The 15,819-nt window shown below is 31.1% G+C and overlaps 1 protein-coding gene across 1 annotated transcript in view; it reads left to right on the top strand.

Annotated features, from left to right (window-relative positions):
• Positions 1-15,091, top strand: part of LOC106466474 (nuclear RNA export factor 1-like) — a 51,317-nt gene extending 36,226 nt beyond the window's left edge. The window contains exons 16-24 of the mRNA XM_013926767.2: positions 2,601-2,638; positions 4,351-4,412; positions 4,797-4,912; positions 5,538-5,580; positions 8,899-8,971; positions 9,546-9,603; positions 10,017-10,150; positions 10,768-10,828; positions 11,004-15,091. Coding sequence (XP_013782221.1) covers positions 2,601-2,638; positions 4,351-4,412; positions 4,797-4,912; positions 5,538-5,580; positions 8,899-8,971; positions 9,546-9,603; positions 10,017-10,150; positions 10,768-10,828; positions 11,004-11,042 — 624 coding nt within the window. The 3' untranslated portion in view covers positions 11,043-15,091. The remainder of the gene's footprint in view (positions 1-2,600; positions 2,639-4,350; positions 4,413-4,796; positions 4,913-5,537; positions 5,581-8,898; positions 8,972-9,545; positions 9,604-10,016; positions 10,151-10,767; positions 10,829-11,003) is intronic.
• The last annotated feature ends 728 nt before the right edge of the window (positions 15,092-15,819 follow it).

The following is a 15,819-nucleotide window of genomic DNA, read 5'->3' as shown; positions in this document are numbered from 1 at the left end:
TCAGAGTTTTTGTTTTTTGTTCCCCCTTCCAGTTCATATTGACTGAGGAAGGCTTTTATAAAAGGGTTTTTCTGCCTTTAAGTTTGGTTAGCTTACTCTGGCAGCTTCAATCTCTAAGTTTGGTACTGGTTCTTTAGACCTGTTTCTTCTGTTGTCATTCCATGAGCTGTGATTTTGTGTTTATAGTGGTTTTAACCCCATTTCAACTTGGCTCAAAGGTAGCTAGTGAAGAGTTATGATATGCAGGTGTATCATATATTTTCAATCTGCTTTAGTCACATATATAGAGGTAGTTTTAGAAATTATTGCTTATTTAATTTGTATGCAATTTTAGCATAAATAATGGTCCAGAAAGTTGTTGAGGTTACCTTATTCTAGTTGCTTTGTTTCCTTGTTCTGTATAGTAAGTGACCTATGTTTTGTTTGAGAGGATATTGCAGTAACATATAGCATCCAGGTTGAAAGGATTTACTCTCTAATATCCTTAGCATTGACTAAATGCTTCAACCAACTAATCCTGTGAGAGAACAAAGGTCATACAATGGTGGTGTTGACTGGACAAAGAAATCGAACTTACCTGCTGAATTCAGGTGAACTTTCGTTGTTCCATATTATTGATTAAAGGCTTGCATCAAGATTGTAATTTTTAGTTCTATCGAGACCAATCCCAAAAGAAAGAAAGAAAGGTGTGGGACTAAGCCTAGCCTAGTAGAAGTGACTGTATTTCATACATACACTGTATTTTCCTTCTGGTTGTCAAATAATAAAATATTTTTTTAATTTTTACCAACTTTGTACGGTCTCATTATTTTACACACACACTAGGAAGACTGGGTTAAACTATCAAATCAGAATCATTCCTTATTTCTTGAATGAATCTGTAGTTATTAGTGAATCTATCTGATACCTGTTGGGAAATCAGTAGGGCTTAGTTGGAAATACGACAGAGTATAGGACTTTATGAGTTTATTCTTGGATAGTTGTGCTGGCTTTATGCTGCTAGTAACATGAGTGGAATAATTCATTCAATGTTTTTGAATGTACTCTTTTGAAACTTAAAAAAATAACACGATAGTAACTTACTAGTACTATTGTTAATGTTGTAATAGTTTTTAATTTGTTGCTTTGAGTCAGTTTCTGCTGTATGCTTATAGGCCACCATATATCTGGGATTTAAGAATAGTTGGTATTAATGCTACCAGTTTAGTTTCTACTCACCACAATGGACCTACATATATCTGGGATTTAAGAAAAGTTAGTATTAATGCTACCAATTTAGTTTCTACTCACCACAATGAACCTACATATATCTGTGATTTAAGAATAGTTAGTATTAATGCTACCAATTTAGTTTCTACTCACCACAATGAACCTACATATATCTGTGATTTAAGAATAGTTAGTATTAATGCTACCAATTTAGTTTCTACTTGCCACAATGAACCTACATATATCCTGGATTTAAGAATAGTTAGTATTAATGCTACCAATTTAGTTTCATAGATTAATGCTACATCCAGTCCTACATAAATGTAAGTTCAAAGATAGCATTAACACCATACACATAAATTACAGATCATATCACTATAAGAAGCCTAGTTGTTTTTTTCTTGTTCCAGGGTTACATAATGAGGGGTAGAATTATCAAAACTTGTTTAATTCAGTATCAAGTATGGAAGTGAATGATAGGCTTGACATCAAATTTTTCTTACTGAAATTTACAGGTGGTGGTGCAAGAAAATATTACATTGTCTTAAAATATTTATTTATTGAAATTGTCCCCATTTTTTTACGGTAATTGTGTAATGTTAAAATTACTAATACTCTAAATGATGTCAGTCATTTTGGAATTATTTCTGTTGCAAAGGTTAAAATAATAGGTTTACTCAACTATCCAAATGACTTGTTAAACACAAAGTACTTTATTGTAATATAAAACAAAAGTTGCGGTTATGTATTTTGTTCAGCTTTTCAAATCATTAAATCTGGTATTTATTTTATAAAATGTTTGACTTGATTGTTGGACGTGTACTAATATCTTATCCATGGCCTCACAGAGCTAAGCCAAACTAGAATTAGTATAGGAAGAATTATTTATAATGAGAGCTAGTATTTTCACTTTCTTTAGTTTTTTTATACAGTAAAGATTTTGTATGCTTAACAAAAATATAAAATTATATTTATTGATTTTTATAAAGAAACAAAATTGTGGTTCTTGTGATATGATTGGTAATGTAATTTTAATCAACATACCATGTAACAGAAGGGTTATTGTACATTGAAACACTTCGTAGACTAAAGAATAACAGGTATAATAGATAAATAAAAATATTTAATGTTACCAAATTTTTCTTTTCTATATCAATAACTCATAATTATGTTGAACTCGGTGGGGGGTGTAATACTAAAATTTTAAATAGGAGATACTCGTTTGATATTCAGTGTGTGTGTGTTTGACTCTTTAGTTGTAATGCCAATCAAGGATATTGGAGGTTAAGGTTATAGAAACTCGTAAGTTAAACTATGTAAATCCTGCTTTGTTTTCCACAGCTGTAGTTTTAGTAGATGTAATACTAAAAGTTTTTTTTTTTCTTTTCTAGGCCATGTTTTCACTTTTTGTATCAAAGCAGTCTTCTAGGTGAGTTGTTATTTATGAAAAATCAGAAATTGGTTCATTATCACATGAAAACTACTTGATATTGGACAGGATTTCCTAATGGATTATTTTGAAGATCATATTTCAGTTTTCTTGATAAAAAAAAATCAACTACAGGATTTAAAGTTTTTATATAAGAAGTTCAGCTTATTGTTTTTATTTTTCACAAATACTTTAGCCTTGAAGTTTTTTTTATTTGTATGATTTCTTATTAAACTTTGTACAATGTAAAGTTTTTACTGATGATGTTGTCATCTTCCATACACAAACAGATGTCCACTTTTGTTTTTACTTAATTTTGTCATTCTTGAGATTGATGCAAGTCAGAAAAACAAATTAAGAGGTTGAAGTGTTTGTCCTTGTAGTGACTTATTTTTAGTTTAGCAGTAAAACTAACTTGGCCGTACTGATTCTTTGTTTATGTCTCCATTAGCACCTTAATCTGAATACCTTTTATTTTACCTACAAAGTCTCCAGTTACAAGAATAGATGCATGAATAAGAGGCTTTCTTTAGAATCATGGAATAGGGTAGTAGCACTGTTATCAATGGAATAGGGTAGTAGTACTGTTACCAATGGAATAGGGTAGTAGCACTGTTACCAATGGAATAAGGTAGTAGCACTGTTATCAATGGAATAAGGAACAGTGCTACTACCCTATTCCATTGATAACAGTGCTACTAACCAATGGAATAGGGTAGTAGCACTGTTACCAATGGAATAGGGTAGTAGCACTGTTACCAATGGAATAGGGTAGTAGCACTGTTATCAATGGAATAGGGTAGTAGCACTGTTACCAATGGAATAGGGTAGTAGCACTGTTATCAATGGAATAGGGTAGTAGCACTGTGATCAATGGGATATGGTAGTAGCACTGTTATCAATGCAAATGAGTAGCCATATTGCAAAGAAAATGGGCTTGATGATCATACAGATAAAGTCAGTGTAACTGATGATGGAGTGAAAAATAAATGTTCATGGACTTGGTTGGAGATCTTAAAACACCTAGAAATTATGTGCCATTCATGTTTAATTAATTTTATTGTAAGATGGACATGCCAGGGAAGGTCTTGCATATAACATGCAACAAGCTCATAGCATATTGCTCTCAAAGGGCTTTTGATTTAGAACATGGCAAAAATTTCAAAGAAACACAAAGATAAATTAGCACTGAGAAAAATAATTTTTACCCTGCTGTGGATGTGGGAGTAATGTTTTCAAACTCCACATCTCTTCTGTTGTTTTCAATTTGCGTGGAATTTTTGCATTTATAAAGGAACTATAATATTTAAATTTCTGATGAAGTCTTTTTTAAAGTTAGTTTGAATTTTTTGCTCCTTATTAAGAGTTGTGAGTGCTCATTAAAAATGCTCAAAGCTTAAATAAAGAAAGTCATTTTCTACATTTTGAAATTGTAAAATCACTTACCTCTAGACTCCTGTGGGGCCTACACATCCCAGCCTTTTCACTATATTTATCCCATTTACCATTCTTACACCTGTGGTGACTGTTATCGTGTATTTATGATGAGCTAATGAAATGATGAATATCTGTAATTTGAAATTTTATGTTTTAGAATGACTGCTTTTTTCTTACTCTGTTCAAAGATAGTGTGTTAGTTTTATGAGAATAAATATGTGTTCTATTACCAGTGTGAGAACCTTTAATGAATTAACAAATGTGAACTCTTGCAGGGAAGCAGGACCAGATGAGTATATTCATGAAAGTCGAAACCTACTTAGAATAAAAGACTCAAGTAAGCAATAATTTTATGATTCACCAAGAGGATTAGAAACAAGAAGAGAAATCTGCTTTTATCTTGTATTTAATAACAAGAATGGATTTATATCAACTGTTTATGAAAGTTTATACATATATTCTGTTACTTTGATTTATGGATGTAAAGAAACTTTTAGCTACACTTCTTGTCTGATCAACTGAGAATTATTTTCTATAATGTAGTCTTGGTTTATGTGCAGTAACATTTAATTGACTCAATCATCGGTAATATGTATTCCAGCTTGTTTGCTAACCATTGTGTGCAAATAAAATAACAGCAAGGTTATATAAGGTAATAATTTATTCTTACTAATTGAGTTGATACGAAATAGTCAAAAAATTTTTAAATTATATTTTCTAGATTTCCGAAATAGACTCTTGAAGTTTGGGCGTTTGGCTGTCGTGTCTGCTCTGTCTGAGCTCCCTGCATCTCAGCATGAGCCTAGCTCATTTACTGTAGATGTTGGGTTTGTTTTGGTAAGTTGTTCAGTGGCAAAAAACATTGTAAATGATAAGTAAATTGTACATGGTATAGATAAGTTTAAAACAAGAGGGAATCCTCATTAGCCAATTTGATTTTATTACTCATTAGGATCTCTACCATCCTACCCTCAAATTGAAATTCCTTTAATCAGGATTAGAGTAAATTAAGCTATGAGACCTTGGGTGTGGTCAAATATATCAATCGAAAGGGTTTGACCTCCTGAGTCCAAAATTGTAATTAAATCTCAAATTGGTCAAGAGATGACAGAGCTATGAGCTAAAATGTTTGTACTTGAGAAACTCAGAGCCATTCTATAAACCACTATGATGCGGCTAAAAAATAACTTAAGGTCAATTAACATATTGAAAACTGACAATATAACAAGCCCTGAAATAATTAAAACATAGTTACTGGAAACCAAAGATGTTGTGACACGTGCAATTACTTTTATTTCAATGTGCTGTATGCTCTTTTTACCATGTACCAGTTTTCTATTTTTGTCCATGTTTTAGTTATATAACCTTTAAAAATCAGAATACCCAAAGTAAAGCAGTTTGTTTTTCTGTGGTAACAGGTTTGTATACATTGTTCTTAAACTTTTGTTATTGTTTGTTTCAGCCTACATTGATGAACTTTACAGTGAGTGGAGTCTTTAGAGGAGGTAAGACTGAGTGAACCATAAAAACTCTTTCTCTCTCTCTAGTGTTGCAAGTATATTCAGTTATTTAACACTTTTACAATAAATTGCTGTTATATTGCCATTCAGTTAAACGCCTGTTATCTATGTTATAAATGTATCAAAAGAAACGTTTTTAACCCTTTCCTTCCCAGGATATAGTATTTCTCCAGGTTTATATTTTTTATCAATAAGCATTAATAACAACTGTCACCAAGTCTGAAATGCAGACATTGCAAATACATGACATGATATCCATGATACCTTTTGAATTTTTTTTGTCAACTTATGATTTATGTTACAATCAAAACCACTGCATAACATAGCTACTTATGATTTATGTTACAATCAAAACCACTGCATAACATAGCTACTTATGATTTATCTTACAATCAAAACCACTGCATAACATAGCTACTTATGATTTATCTTACAATCAAAACCACTGCATAACATAGCTACTTATGATTTATCTTACAATCAAAACCACTATGTAACACAGCTACTTATGATTTATGTTACAATCAAAACCACTACGTAACATAGCTACTTATGATTTATGTTACAATCAAAACCACTACGTAACATAGCTACTTATGATTTATGTTACAATCAAAACCACTACGTAACATAGCTACTTATGATTTATCTTACAATCAAAACCATTATGTAACATAGCTACTTATTATACCATTGTGCATGCATTTTACTTTTTATACATATACCAGATAAGACCTAATAATCATACAATAGGTCATAGTGTTGAAAGAAATAGTTTGATACAAATTTGTCTGAAGGACTTAAACTAATATAAATAGATAGTATTTATCTCGCTCTATTTTATACATAAAACTTAATTATGGCCTACATATAATAATAGAATAATGTGTTCAAAAAGAACTTATCATTGACCAATGGTAAAGTACGATCTTAGCGTTCGTTGATGGATTTGCCTCAGACTCGAGTTTCAAAACTAAAATGATTGTGTATAAAAAAAAATAACCAATTAACCAATGGTAAAGTACGATCTTAGCATTCGTTGATGGATTTACCCCAAACTCGAGTTTCAAAACTAAAATGATTGTGTATAAAAAATTAACTTCCAAGACAGTCACGTTAGGAAAATAAATAAATACACAAGGAAATGTTAATTTATAACATTTCAATGGCTTACAAATAACAGAATACTGTAACTAAATGGCAGCAGAAAGTCCCATATCACCCACATACTCATCAAGTTAAGTTGAGGTACAATAACAACTTTTAAGTTTTTGTGTATCTGTGTAAGGGACGAAAAAACTTGACAGTAAATAGACAGAGAGAAAGAAAATAATCCAAGGTTTCAGGTGATATATTTACGATTTTGACAACAAAAAATTTATAATAAAAAAAGACATGCAGAAAGTTGAATTTTACAGTTCTTGAAGACACCAACTTAAAAAATTCATTGTTTTCAAACTATTTTAGCTAAAAATAAGCTCCATAGTTGTTGAATATATACATATTTCTTGCTTTCTTTTGTATATTGACAAGTTGTCTGTGCACAGGCAGGAAATTTAATGATTTCCACCATCTGAATAAAAAATCCACCAGAAGGTTGAATGTTGAAAATTAGGGTTAGAGTTTCGATTTTTTTTTAAACTTTAATTCAAGACAAAATATATTGATAAAACTTACATCTAAAGAAATGTTAAGTCTGAACATTTCTGTTATAATTTTATTTTGGAGGAAATGCGTGGGGATACGTAATATTTCAAAATTTGATGCTGTCATTTTGTTCAGGTAATACCCAGATTGCCAAAGCTGAAAAGGGCTAGGATTAATATTCTTTATCAGTCAGTCTAAAATATATCACATGGAATCATTAAACTAAAAATAATTTATAAATTGTGTATATTACACATAGTAATCACATTATAAGTCAGTTGTATATTTATGGTTGGTGCTTATTTCAAATATGTAAAACCTGGACTTTTAAAATGTTTCTAAAAGTTTTAAATTTGATAAATTTTACCGTCAAAATTTTACTTTAAAACTGCTTTTTAACCATTGAATGCTTTGATTACTTCTTGTATTTAAATATTCACATTTCAGTTGATTAAAATTAAGTGCAGAGTTTTAAATAAGTGTTCTTTCACTTGACGGACGTGCCAAACTGTCCTAGTGAGTGCTCTGTTGCATTGGTTCTCAAATTGTTGTCTGTGGTCCACTGGTGGTTAGGAAGCTGGCCCAAAATGCAAGTCACATGAAAATCACTGTCAATTTTCCCATTAATTTTGATAAGTTTTTTGTGGTGGCAAGCAAAAGTTGGTGAGGTAGGACTAGTAGATGGTCGTCGATCAAAAAAAGTTTAAGAACCACAACTGTGTTGATACGAGACTTTAGTTAGTTGTTCTTATTAAGGTCCTACTCTTTCTTCTTCTTTATTAGTGATAATTTCAAGTTTCTTAACCATGAGTAACAACCAATAAAAAGCTGTCTTAAGACTATGTTGATTTATTTTTCAGGTGTGCTAGCAAGCTATTTTCTTTTCTTTTAAATTTTGAAATGAATATGATTTTAACATAACGTCTTTTTTTTTCTTCTACTTAATAATATTATTATTGTGAATGAACTTTGCTTTACTTAGCGAGAAAGAAAAAAGATGTAATGAAATTTAAGGCGTGTATTAAGAAGAAATTCTAAATTCAAAGTAATGTTAGAAATTCACATTCAATAAAGAATTCAGCAGTATACGTGTAAAGGACAGATATTATAGTGCTTCTGATTTAAATAAACTCAATAATTTCTAATTACTTTAAAATGAGTTTTAAACTTTTGAGTCCGTCTTTATTCTTAAGTGTCTTTAACTTAAGTGCCCTAACCCATGTGAATGTAGTATCATCTTAAGTCACGTGTAACTCTATGATGGAGATCTGTCTACGGTAACTAAAAAGAAAGCCCTGTCTGTATGGTAACCCTTGTCTTAGCTGATGAATTAGGTAACGTAATCTGATATTTTTGCACCGTGTTTAATTTTATTAGTGTTATGAAGAGTTGATTAACCTGTCTCTGAATAGGTATGTACAGTGTGACTTATGTCATGAAACTGTGACTTTTTTAATGGTACCTCTCACTGTAGTTAATTCTGAGTTTTTGTCCATTTCTTCAGTGTATGAAAGTAATAGCTTTAGTTGAAATGATTTCACTAAACTGTTAGAATATAGTTGAAATTAGTTGTTCTAATGCTACTACTCCAATATCTTTGTTACCTTTCAGCTTGCTCTCTAAATATACTAAATTCTCATCATAATTGTTTTATAGTTGGAAAATCGAAACACAAACAACAGTTGTGGACATTCAGTAGAGCTTTTGTTGTTGTTCCTCAAGGTCGTGGGTAAGGGTTTTTCTGTGTTATTTGTTTTATTCTTCATGTCCAAAAAGTAGGGGGTATGTGAAAGTGATTATGTTGCTGTGACACACACGTCATTATTTTAGCAATAGCGATATTGTTATGTTCAGTTAATATCAAGATTATATGTTTTCCATTTATGAAACTTTATTCCAGAGTTATATACCACAGTTAAAGGCAGTGTGTAATACTTTCTGAAGTTACTATGTTTTCATAAGATGTCATAGAAACATTGAAATACGGCAGTTTCAGTTAAAATAGCATGATTACCCTAACTCAGGAATAGTTCTCTCGGTCCTTTATTTGTAATGTATCTTTTAATTCAGGTATAGGAAAAACCACAACTTTGACATAAAGGTATTGAAGCTGAATTGATTTTGTAAAAGTATTTTATATAAAAAGATTCACCATTTGTGTGTTTAATTTGGAGAGTAGTGCCAAATTTTTAATCACAGTTAGTATCTTAGTTTGTCATTTTATTTTTATTTTGTGGCATTTAAAACTGGTCTATTATTACTTGTTAAATGTTTGAGTGTTGATAATATCTTATTTTTTATAGGTTCTCAGTTGTTAATGACAACTTATTCATTTCTAACGCCTCTCACAGCCAAGTAGAGGTAAGATGTAGAAAGTACATTATTTGTAAGCAATTTAGATTCATTGTATTTAAAAATACATTTTGATACATGTATTAATAATACTTATTTCATTTCTGAGAGAAAAACATCTCTCAACGTATCAATTCATGGATAAACAACTTTTAGTTATTTGTGTATTATTGTTATTCATAACTTTCCCTGGTGGAACAGCAGTAAGTTCATGGAGTTACAACACTAAGGTCCGAGGTTTGATTCCCTGTGGTGGACACAGCGGATAGCCCAATGTTGCTTTACTCTGAAACAAACAAACAGTAAAACAGTAAAGGGCTTTATTGTGATACAGTTTCAAGTGTGAACCATTTAATATACTGAATACCAGAAAATGATTAAAAACTATGGTAATATGCTGTCTTCTCTTTTGGTTTTCATAGGCTTACAAGCTAACTCCAACACCAAGCCCCATTTCTAGTCCAGGTCCCAGCACAGAAAAATCTCTCATTGAAAAGAAACAGATGGTTGAACAATTCATGAGACAGACTGGAATGAATGAAAGTTTTTCAGCCAAGTGAGGAATCTTTTTCTCTTAGTTACACATGTGGTTGTTTGTTGAATTTGTCTGTGACATAGATATTTTTGATTTTATATAATAGTAATATCTGATCATGTAATTCTTTAAACTTCAATCACTTTCTAAAAACTTCAGCTTTAACAAACATGTTTGAATATTTTTGTAAAATATTCTTCAAAAAGCTTTTCTCGTCTTAAAGAAGAAAAAGTTAAACGCGTCATATTAACAATCTGTGGATACTTTTACCCGAAGTAATAATACTAAGAAATGAGTTTTTTTTATTTCCACTTGAAGAGAGACAACTTAGTCCAATTAACATTATTAAACTTCTGCTGAAAAACTTTAGTAAAATATAAACGTTATGTATTTGCTTACGTAAGTGATATTGTTATAAGATATTTACCAGAACCTAATAATTTCCATTACTTATGTACTCTTTTACACAGTGAAGTTAATGAAATGGGGAAGGTATAATACTATGAAAAATTTTAATATGTAGTATCATATATATGGTTAAAATGATATATTTCAATTAATTAGCAGCTTTTTTGTTTTCTGCCTATAATTTAAATACTGTAAATGTTTCAATAAAGTTTACCATTTGTCTGTGACAGGTGCCTGGAAGAAAATGAATGGAACTACCAGAAATCTGCGCTGGTGTTTAATGAGTTAAATGTAAGTTACCATAAAATAAATATCTGGGATTTTATATTTGAAAGTTTTAGTAAAATTCAACATGACATTTCAATAAAATTTAATTTCTTTGCCAGCTTAAAATGCTTGATTTTAGGAGTTACCTTATTTAGTAAAGGTATTGTGAAATTTAAAATAATTTTCTGTCCAATTTCAGATGAGCAGTCTCATACCATCGGAAGCATTTCAAAAGTGAAAGAATCGCATTGTTTCCGTACAGGTTGTCTGTTGGGGGTGTTTATACCTTGCAGCATTATAGTTACTCCGTCATGTAAATCAGATTGTTTATTAGTGTAAGCCCAGTCAACATTTGAAACTAAAGTATTTTTGCAGAGTTTTGAGTACACAGTGGATCATAAGATACTGGGATTGAGAGTTCTACATTTGACATGTAGAACTGTGTATTCGAAGAAGTATTGTTGGTAAACAATAAGGAACAGCTACATGTACAGAAAAAATCAGACTTTGAGGAAACAGGTGCGTGCAAGGAATTTTAATTGTAGATCACACAACAAAAGGCAGTTAGGTTTTAATTCAACTTTGAATGGATCTGGGGGATTGCTATTGAGAAAAATGAAGTAATGTTTCTGATAAGAGTACAGCTCTCACCTTTATTGCAGTGAAGTGCAACTGTGTGAATAATAAATGTAAAATCTATGTGTTATATTTCTGAGTTTTGTAACCAAACAACAATAAGAAACAGATATTGTAATGTTGAATGACTTCTGTAATGCTCTGTAAACACAAACGTTTTTAACTCCAGAAATACTAACCAACTCTATTCAGTGGTAGTATTTCAACCATAATTTGTGCTGAACACCTACAGCTGTATTTATCATGTAAAACAATTGTAAATGTCAGGTCACCTTTATTTGTTTGTAATAGTATTAACCACTTTAAAAAGATTACTTTGGAAATTTGTCAACACTAAGTATAGAATGTTAGCGTGGGACAACAAAACTGACAGCAGACAAACTACAGAAAACTTTGTAATGAAAGATATATGCCAGTTAATATGAGAAAGGTGGAAAGTCCACTCTAGCCAGTGAAGAATATATAAAACTGTGTTTAGTTTCAACTTTGGTATGCTATTATTAGTAGGAGTTTATAAAAAGTATTTCATCATTGGCAGGACTGCATGGTTATTGTTAAATCGTAGATATGTATTTTGTTTTTTTTGTACTTTCACGTAACATTTAGCCTTAGAATTGTGTAATATCTACTTTTTTTTTATTCTTTGGGGTAAAGAGCAGTGGGGGGGGGGGGGCTTGGAGTAACTTAGTTATATATCAAAATGTAATGAGACAGAAAACGAGTAGTTTTTCTGTGTTCGGATTGTAAAAGGTTCAAACACCTGGTGTGTAGGGTATGAACTACAAATCAGATGATTGAACTCATTCAATCTCATCACAGAAATATCTGATCCTTCTGGTGATCTTTTGTGATGAATTTAAAAGATTCTTTTTGTTTTTAAGTCTTCTTTTTAATTTATTAGAATGCCTTGTTTATTGGAATTAAATAGAATTACAAAGTGGATTTTTTTTTTAAATAAAACTTGCCCTAAAACTACTGTAAAATTGTAAACTTTTAACTGTATAGAATATTTCTTCCGTTGTCTGTATTTCCTTTTTCAAAGATAGATAACACTAATTTGTAATTAAAATTTTTGTGGAAAAAAAAAAGTCGCTTCTCCTACAATAATGGGATTGTACTGTTAATTACGGTATTTTTACATGATTGTAATATGATAAAGTAAAACAGGGTTGTAAAAACAAAACAAACTTAACACTTTTGGTCTTTAAATGCTAGCGGCTGATGTTGGAAAATAAAATGGTTGATATGAGCAGAAAATCAGTACTAAGATTGTTGATAGAAGACAGTACAATCGATGGGTTTACCCAAATAATTAGAAATAAGGGTTTAACCTTTTTTTGACACTAGAAGTTGTGGAATGGGGAAATGCTTTTAATTTGTTTGGAATGACTTTGTTTAAAAAAAAAAAAGCATAGTTGTGATAGAAAATACTTAAAGCTTTATGAGTCTGAAATATATATTTTTGAAGCTCTCATGTTTTTAATAAATTGACTTTTACTTTGAGGCACTTTAGATATTTAATTTCATAATTTTTAAGATTTCCCCAGTGTAATTTGTTGTTATTGAAGTGTTTGGTGTATCATCTGTCATCACAGACTTAAGTAGAGATCATGAAAAACTGTTAATCACTTAACAGTACAGAAGACATTCCTGTCAAATATAAATATAGTTAACTAAGGGTTGCACGGACAGCTTACCTAGGTGAGTGATATGTAGTGATGGTGAAAAGTATCTTAATACATTCTAAACTTCTTACTACTCAGTCATCTAGGTAGGTCATCTGTACATTTCTTAGTTAACTGAGTAAAAGTAACAAAAATGATTGATATTTTTTAAATGTACAATATTTGGAAATGGAATAAGTCTTAAAAAAATCTTTATACCTCGTGTATACAAAGTTTTAACAATGTTAACAGATTAGTTGGGCTAACAGATTTATTTCAATTTTTCTTTTGTAAAACAGAGTACAAATACTGCCTCGTTAATCGTTTCTGATATTATTACTTCAAAAACACTAGTTGTGGGAGTAAAACTGATTATTGGTGTATAGATATTAATGTATTTTTGGGGATGGGGGGAATGTTGACTGATGTTACATATAATTTTTTTTCTTTTTAAGTTAATATTATTGAAATTATTAGTTAAAAGAATACCCAGTGTACATAAATAAGATGTGCAAAAATATGCTCCGAAAATTGATACAGAGTTTGTCAAATAGAGTGCATTGTGTTCCTCACATGTGCATCTGCATACTTTTAAACTATGCTCGTCTACATTGTTAACCAATGACAGTTGGGAAAGAACCCAGTAGTAACTCTCTTTCATTCATGGGTGAGTCCGAGTGTCACCACACAAGTAGTGTGTGGGGGGTTCAGCTTTTTTGTAAGGAAAGGTTACCCAACAGGAGCATCACTTAGATGGTTCTAAAAGAATCCAGATGTAAAAGGTAAGTATAAAACCAGAATATACTGGTACTTCATACAAAAATGGATACCATCTTGGGAATAGGCTGGGCTGAACCCCATGTTTTACTGTCCTTGATTTCTGTGAGGAATCATGTAGAAACTGTAATCTGTCACCAAAAGATGTAAATACACTTTTCATCGCCAGTAGAAATACACCTGTGATTATGTGGCAGTCACAGCGTGCTCCTAGTCGCACATTTGGAAATTATAACCACTTCGTTTGTCATAAAACTACAGTAACAGTTTGAAGTGTTCCACTAACTGGATATTTTTACATATCTTGTATATGTACACTTTGAGTTTCTTCGATCAAAGTCTGCTCAGTTGTAGTATTTATTAATTTGATTTATGTCAACTTAGTATGCTTTACAAGAGTCTGAATTATCTGAATTAACATTGTATGAGCCCATAATTAAATACTTCAGTTGTGGGTGTGGTATGTATGAAAATATTACAATCCCTAAATTTCATTTTATTTTATGCTATAAAGGTTTGAGAAATTATGCAAAACTGATATTTTAACACCTGTACCATTTTCAGCAAATTTAATGTTGTTCAGGTAATTCTCTCCCTTGTAAGTGTACCTATTTAGGATAAATTGGGTTAACAAATGTGAGATTCCTAGGTTCCCCACCATTTCTCACAGAAGACTTAACACGTTAATGATAATCTTCAAGTTTCCCCCTCCATGTTATATTGTTTAAAAAAATGTGTGTTTGAGGTTACATTCTTATTCAGATTAATTTCATTATCACAAGTATTATTAAAGTACCAATACTAATTTCATTAGCAATTATCACAAGTATTATTAAAGTACCAATACTTTGGAAGAATATCGTTTAGTTAGTTTTTGACGTTTCATCGTTCTTTTGATATTTACATGAGACGTTTGATTCAGTCTCACAATGTGACCTTTATTTGAAAGATAAAAGAGTATCAATTGCATTAGCATTATGTTTCGTACCTGATTAATATCAGTAGAATCTGTTTATTTCTCTGGCTAGATAAAAGTGTGTAATAATAAGTTATGAATGTGACTAAGGTTATATTCACATTCTTTGATTACTTTACATAAATCAACACGTCAGTTTGTGCTGTAATAAACGATTTGTTGTTCTGCTCTCATCAATGGTTGTTAAATGTGTATATGTTTAAAAGACCATTAAATGTGTTTTATTTCCTAAAATACAGCAGTTACTTTTATGTCATGTTCGTCCAGCACGTGGTTTTTGATGTTCATGCATGAAACCTTCCGCACTGTGTACAGGAGAATTCTGGGTTTGGGGCAGCTGACTGTAGATTTTGTTGACGAGACTTGGAAAGACGCTGCTTGGGTTCTGCATCCTTGATGCGGCGAGATTCAAAGACAGATGTCCAACTGTGAACTAACTTACGCCACGACTTGAGCTACCAGTTCTCAGTTATCAATGTTACAGAGTTTCATTGTTGATTTCAAGCAGTCTTTGTACGTTTTACGTTTCCCACCTTGTGATCCATTTGTTCACATGCTGAAACCACGGGTCATAATATTTCATTTAACGATTCCTCTGTTATTATTACAGGATCTTTAGGCCTCGAACTCCACATTTATAGCTAAAAACCACCCTACTATTAACGACTCACAAAGCTCTTTAGATCTAAAATTATTCTAAATTTGCGCACTTAAAACTCAACTGTTTGAAATTACTTTATAATTATCGCCAGATGTTAGTTTTTTTTTTTTAAATAAATTTTTCATTTAAATTTTTTATTATACACGGGGTAAAATATAAATGGAGGTCAGTTGCTAGTTGGAAAATTTCTGGCAAAAAGGTACTGTGTTTATAATTTTGTGGCAATAATTTTCTCGTTACCTCAGAAAAATAGAGGGATTTAGTTCCTTAATAATAGCCACAAATATTAAAAATAATTTAA

Source organism: Limulus polyphemus, unplaced genomic scaffold, assembly GCF_000517525.1.
Source record: "Limulus polyphemus unplaced genomic scaffold, Limulus_polyphemus-2.1.2 Scaffold2271, whole genome shotgun sequence".
Classification (NCBI taxonomy): domain Eukaryota; kingdom Metazoa; phylum Arthropoda; class Merostomata; order Xiphosura; family Limulidae; genus Limulus; species Limulus polyphemus.
Note: the sequence above shows the minus strand (reverse complement) of the source record. Positions and strands in the feature narration are given on the sequence as shown.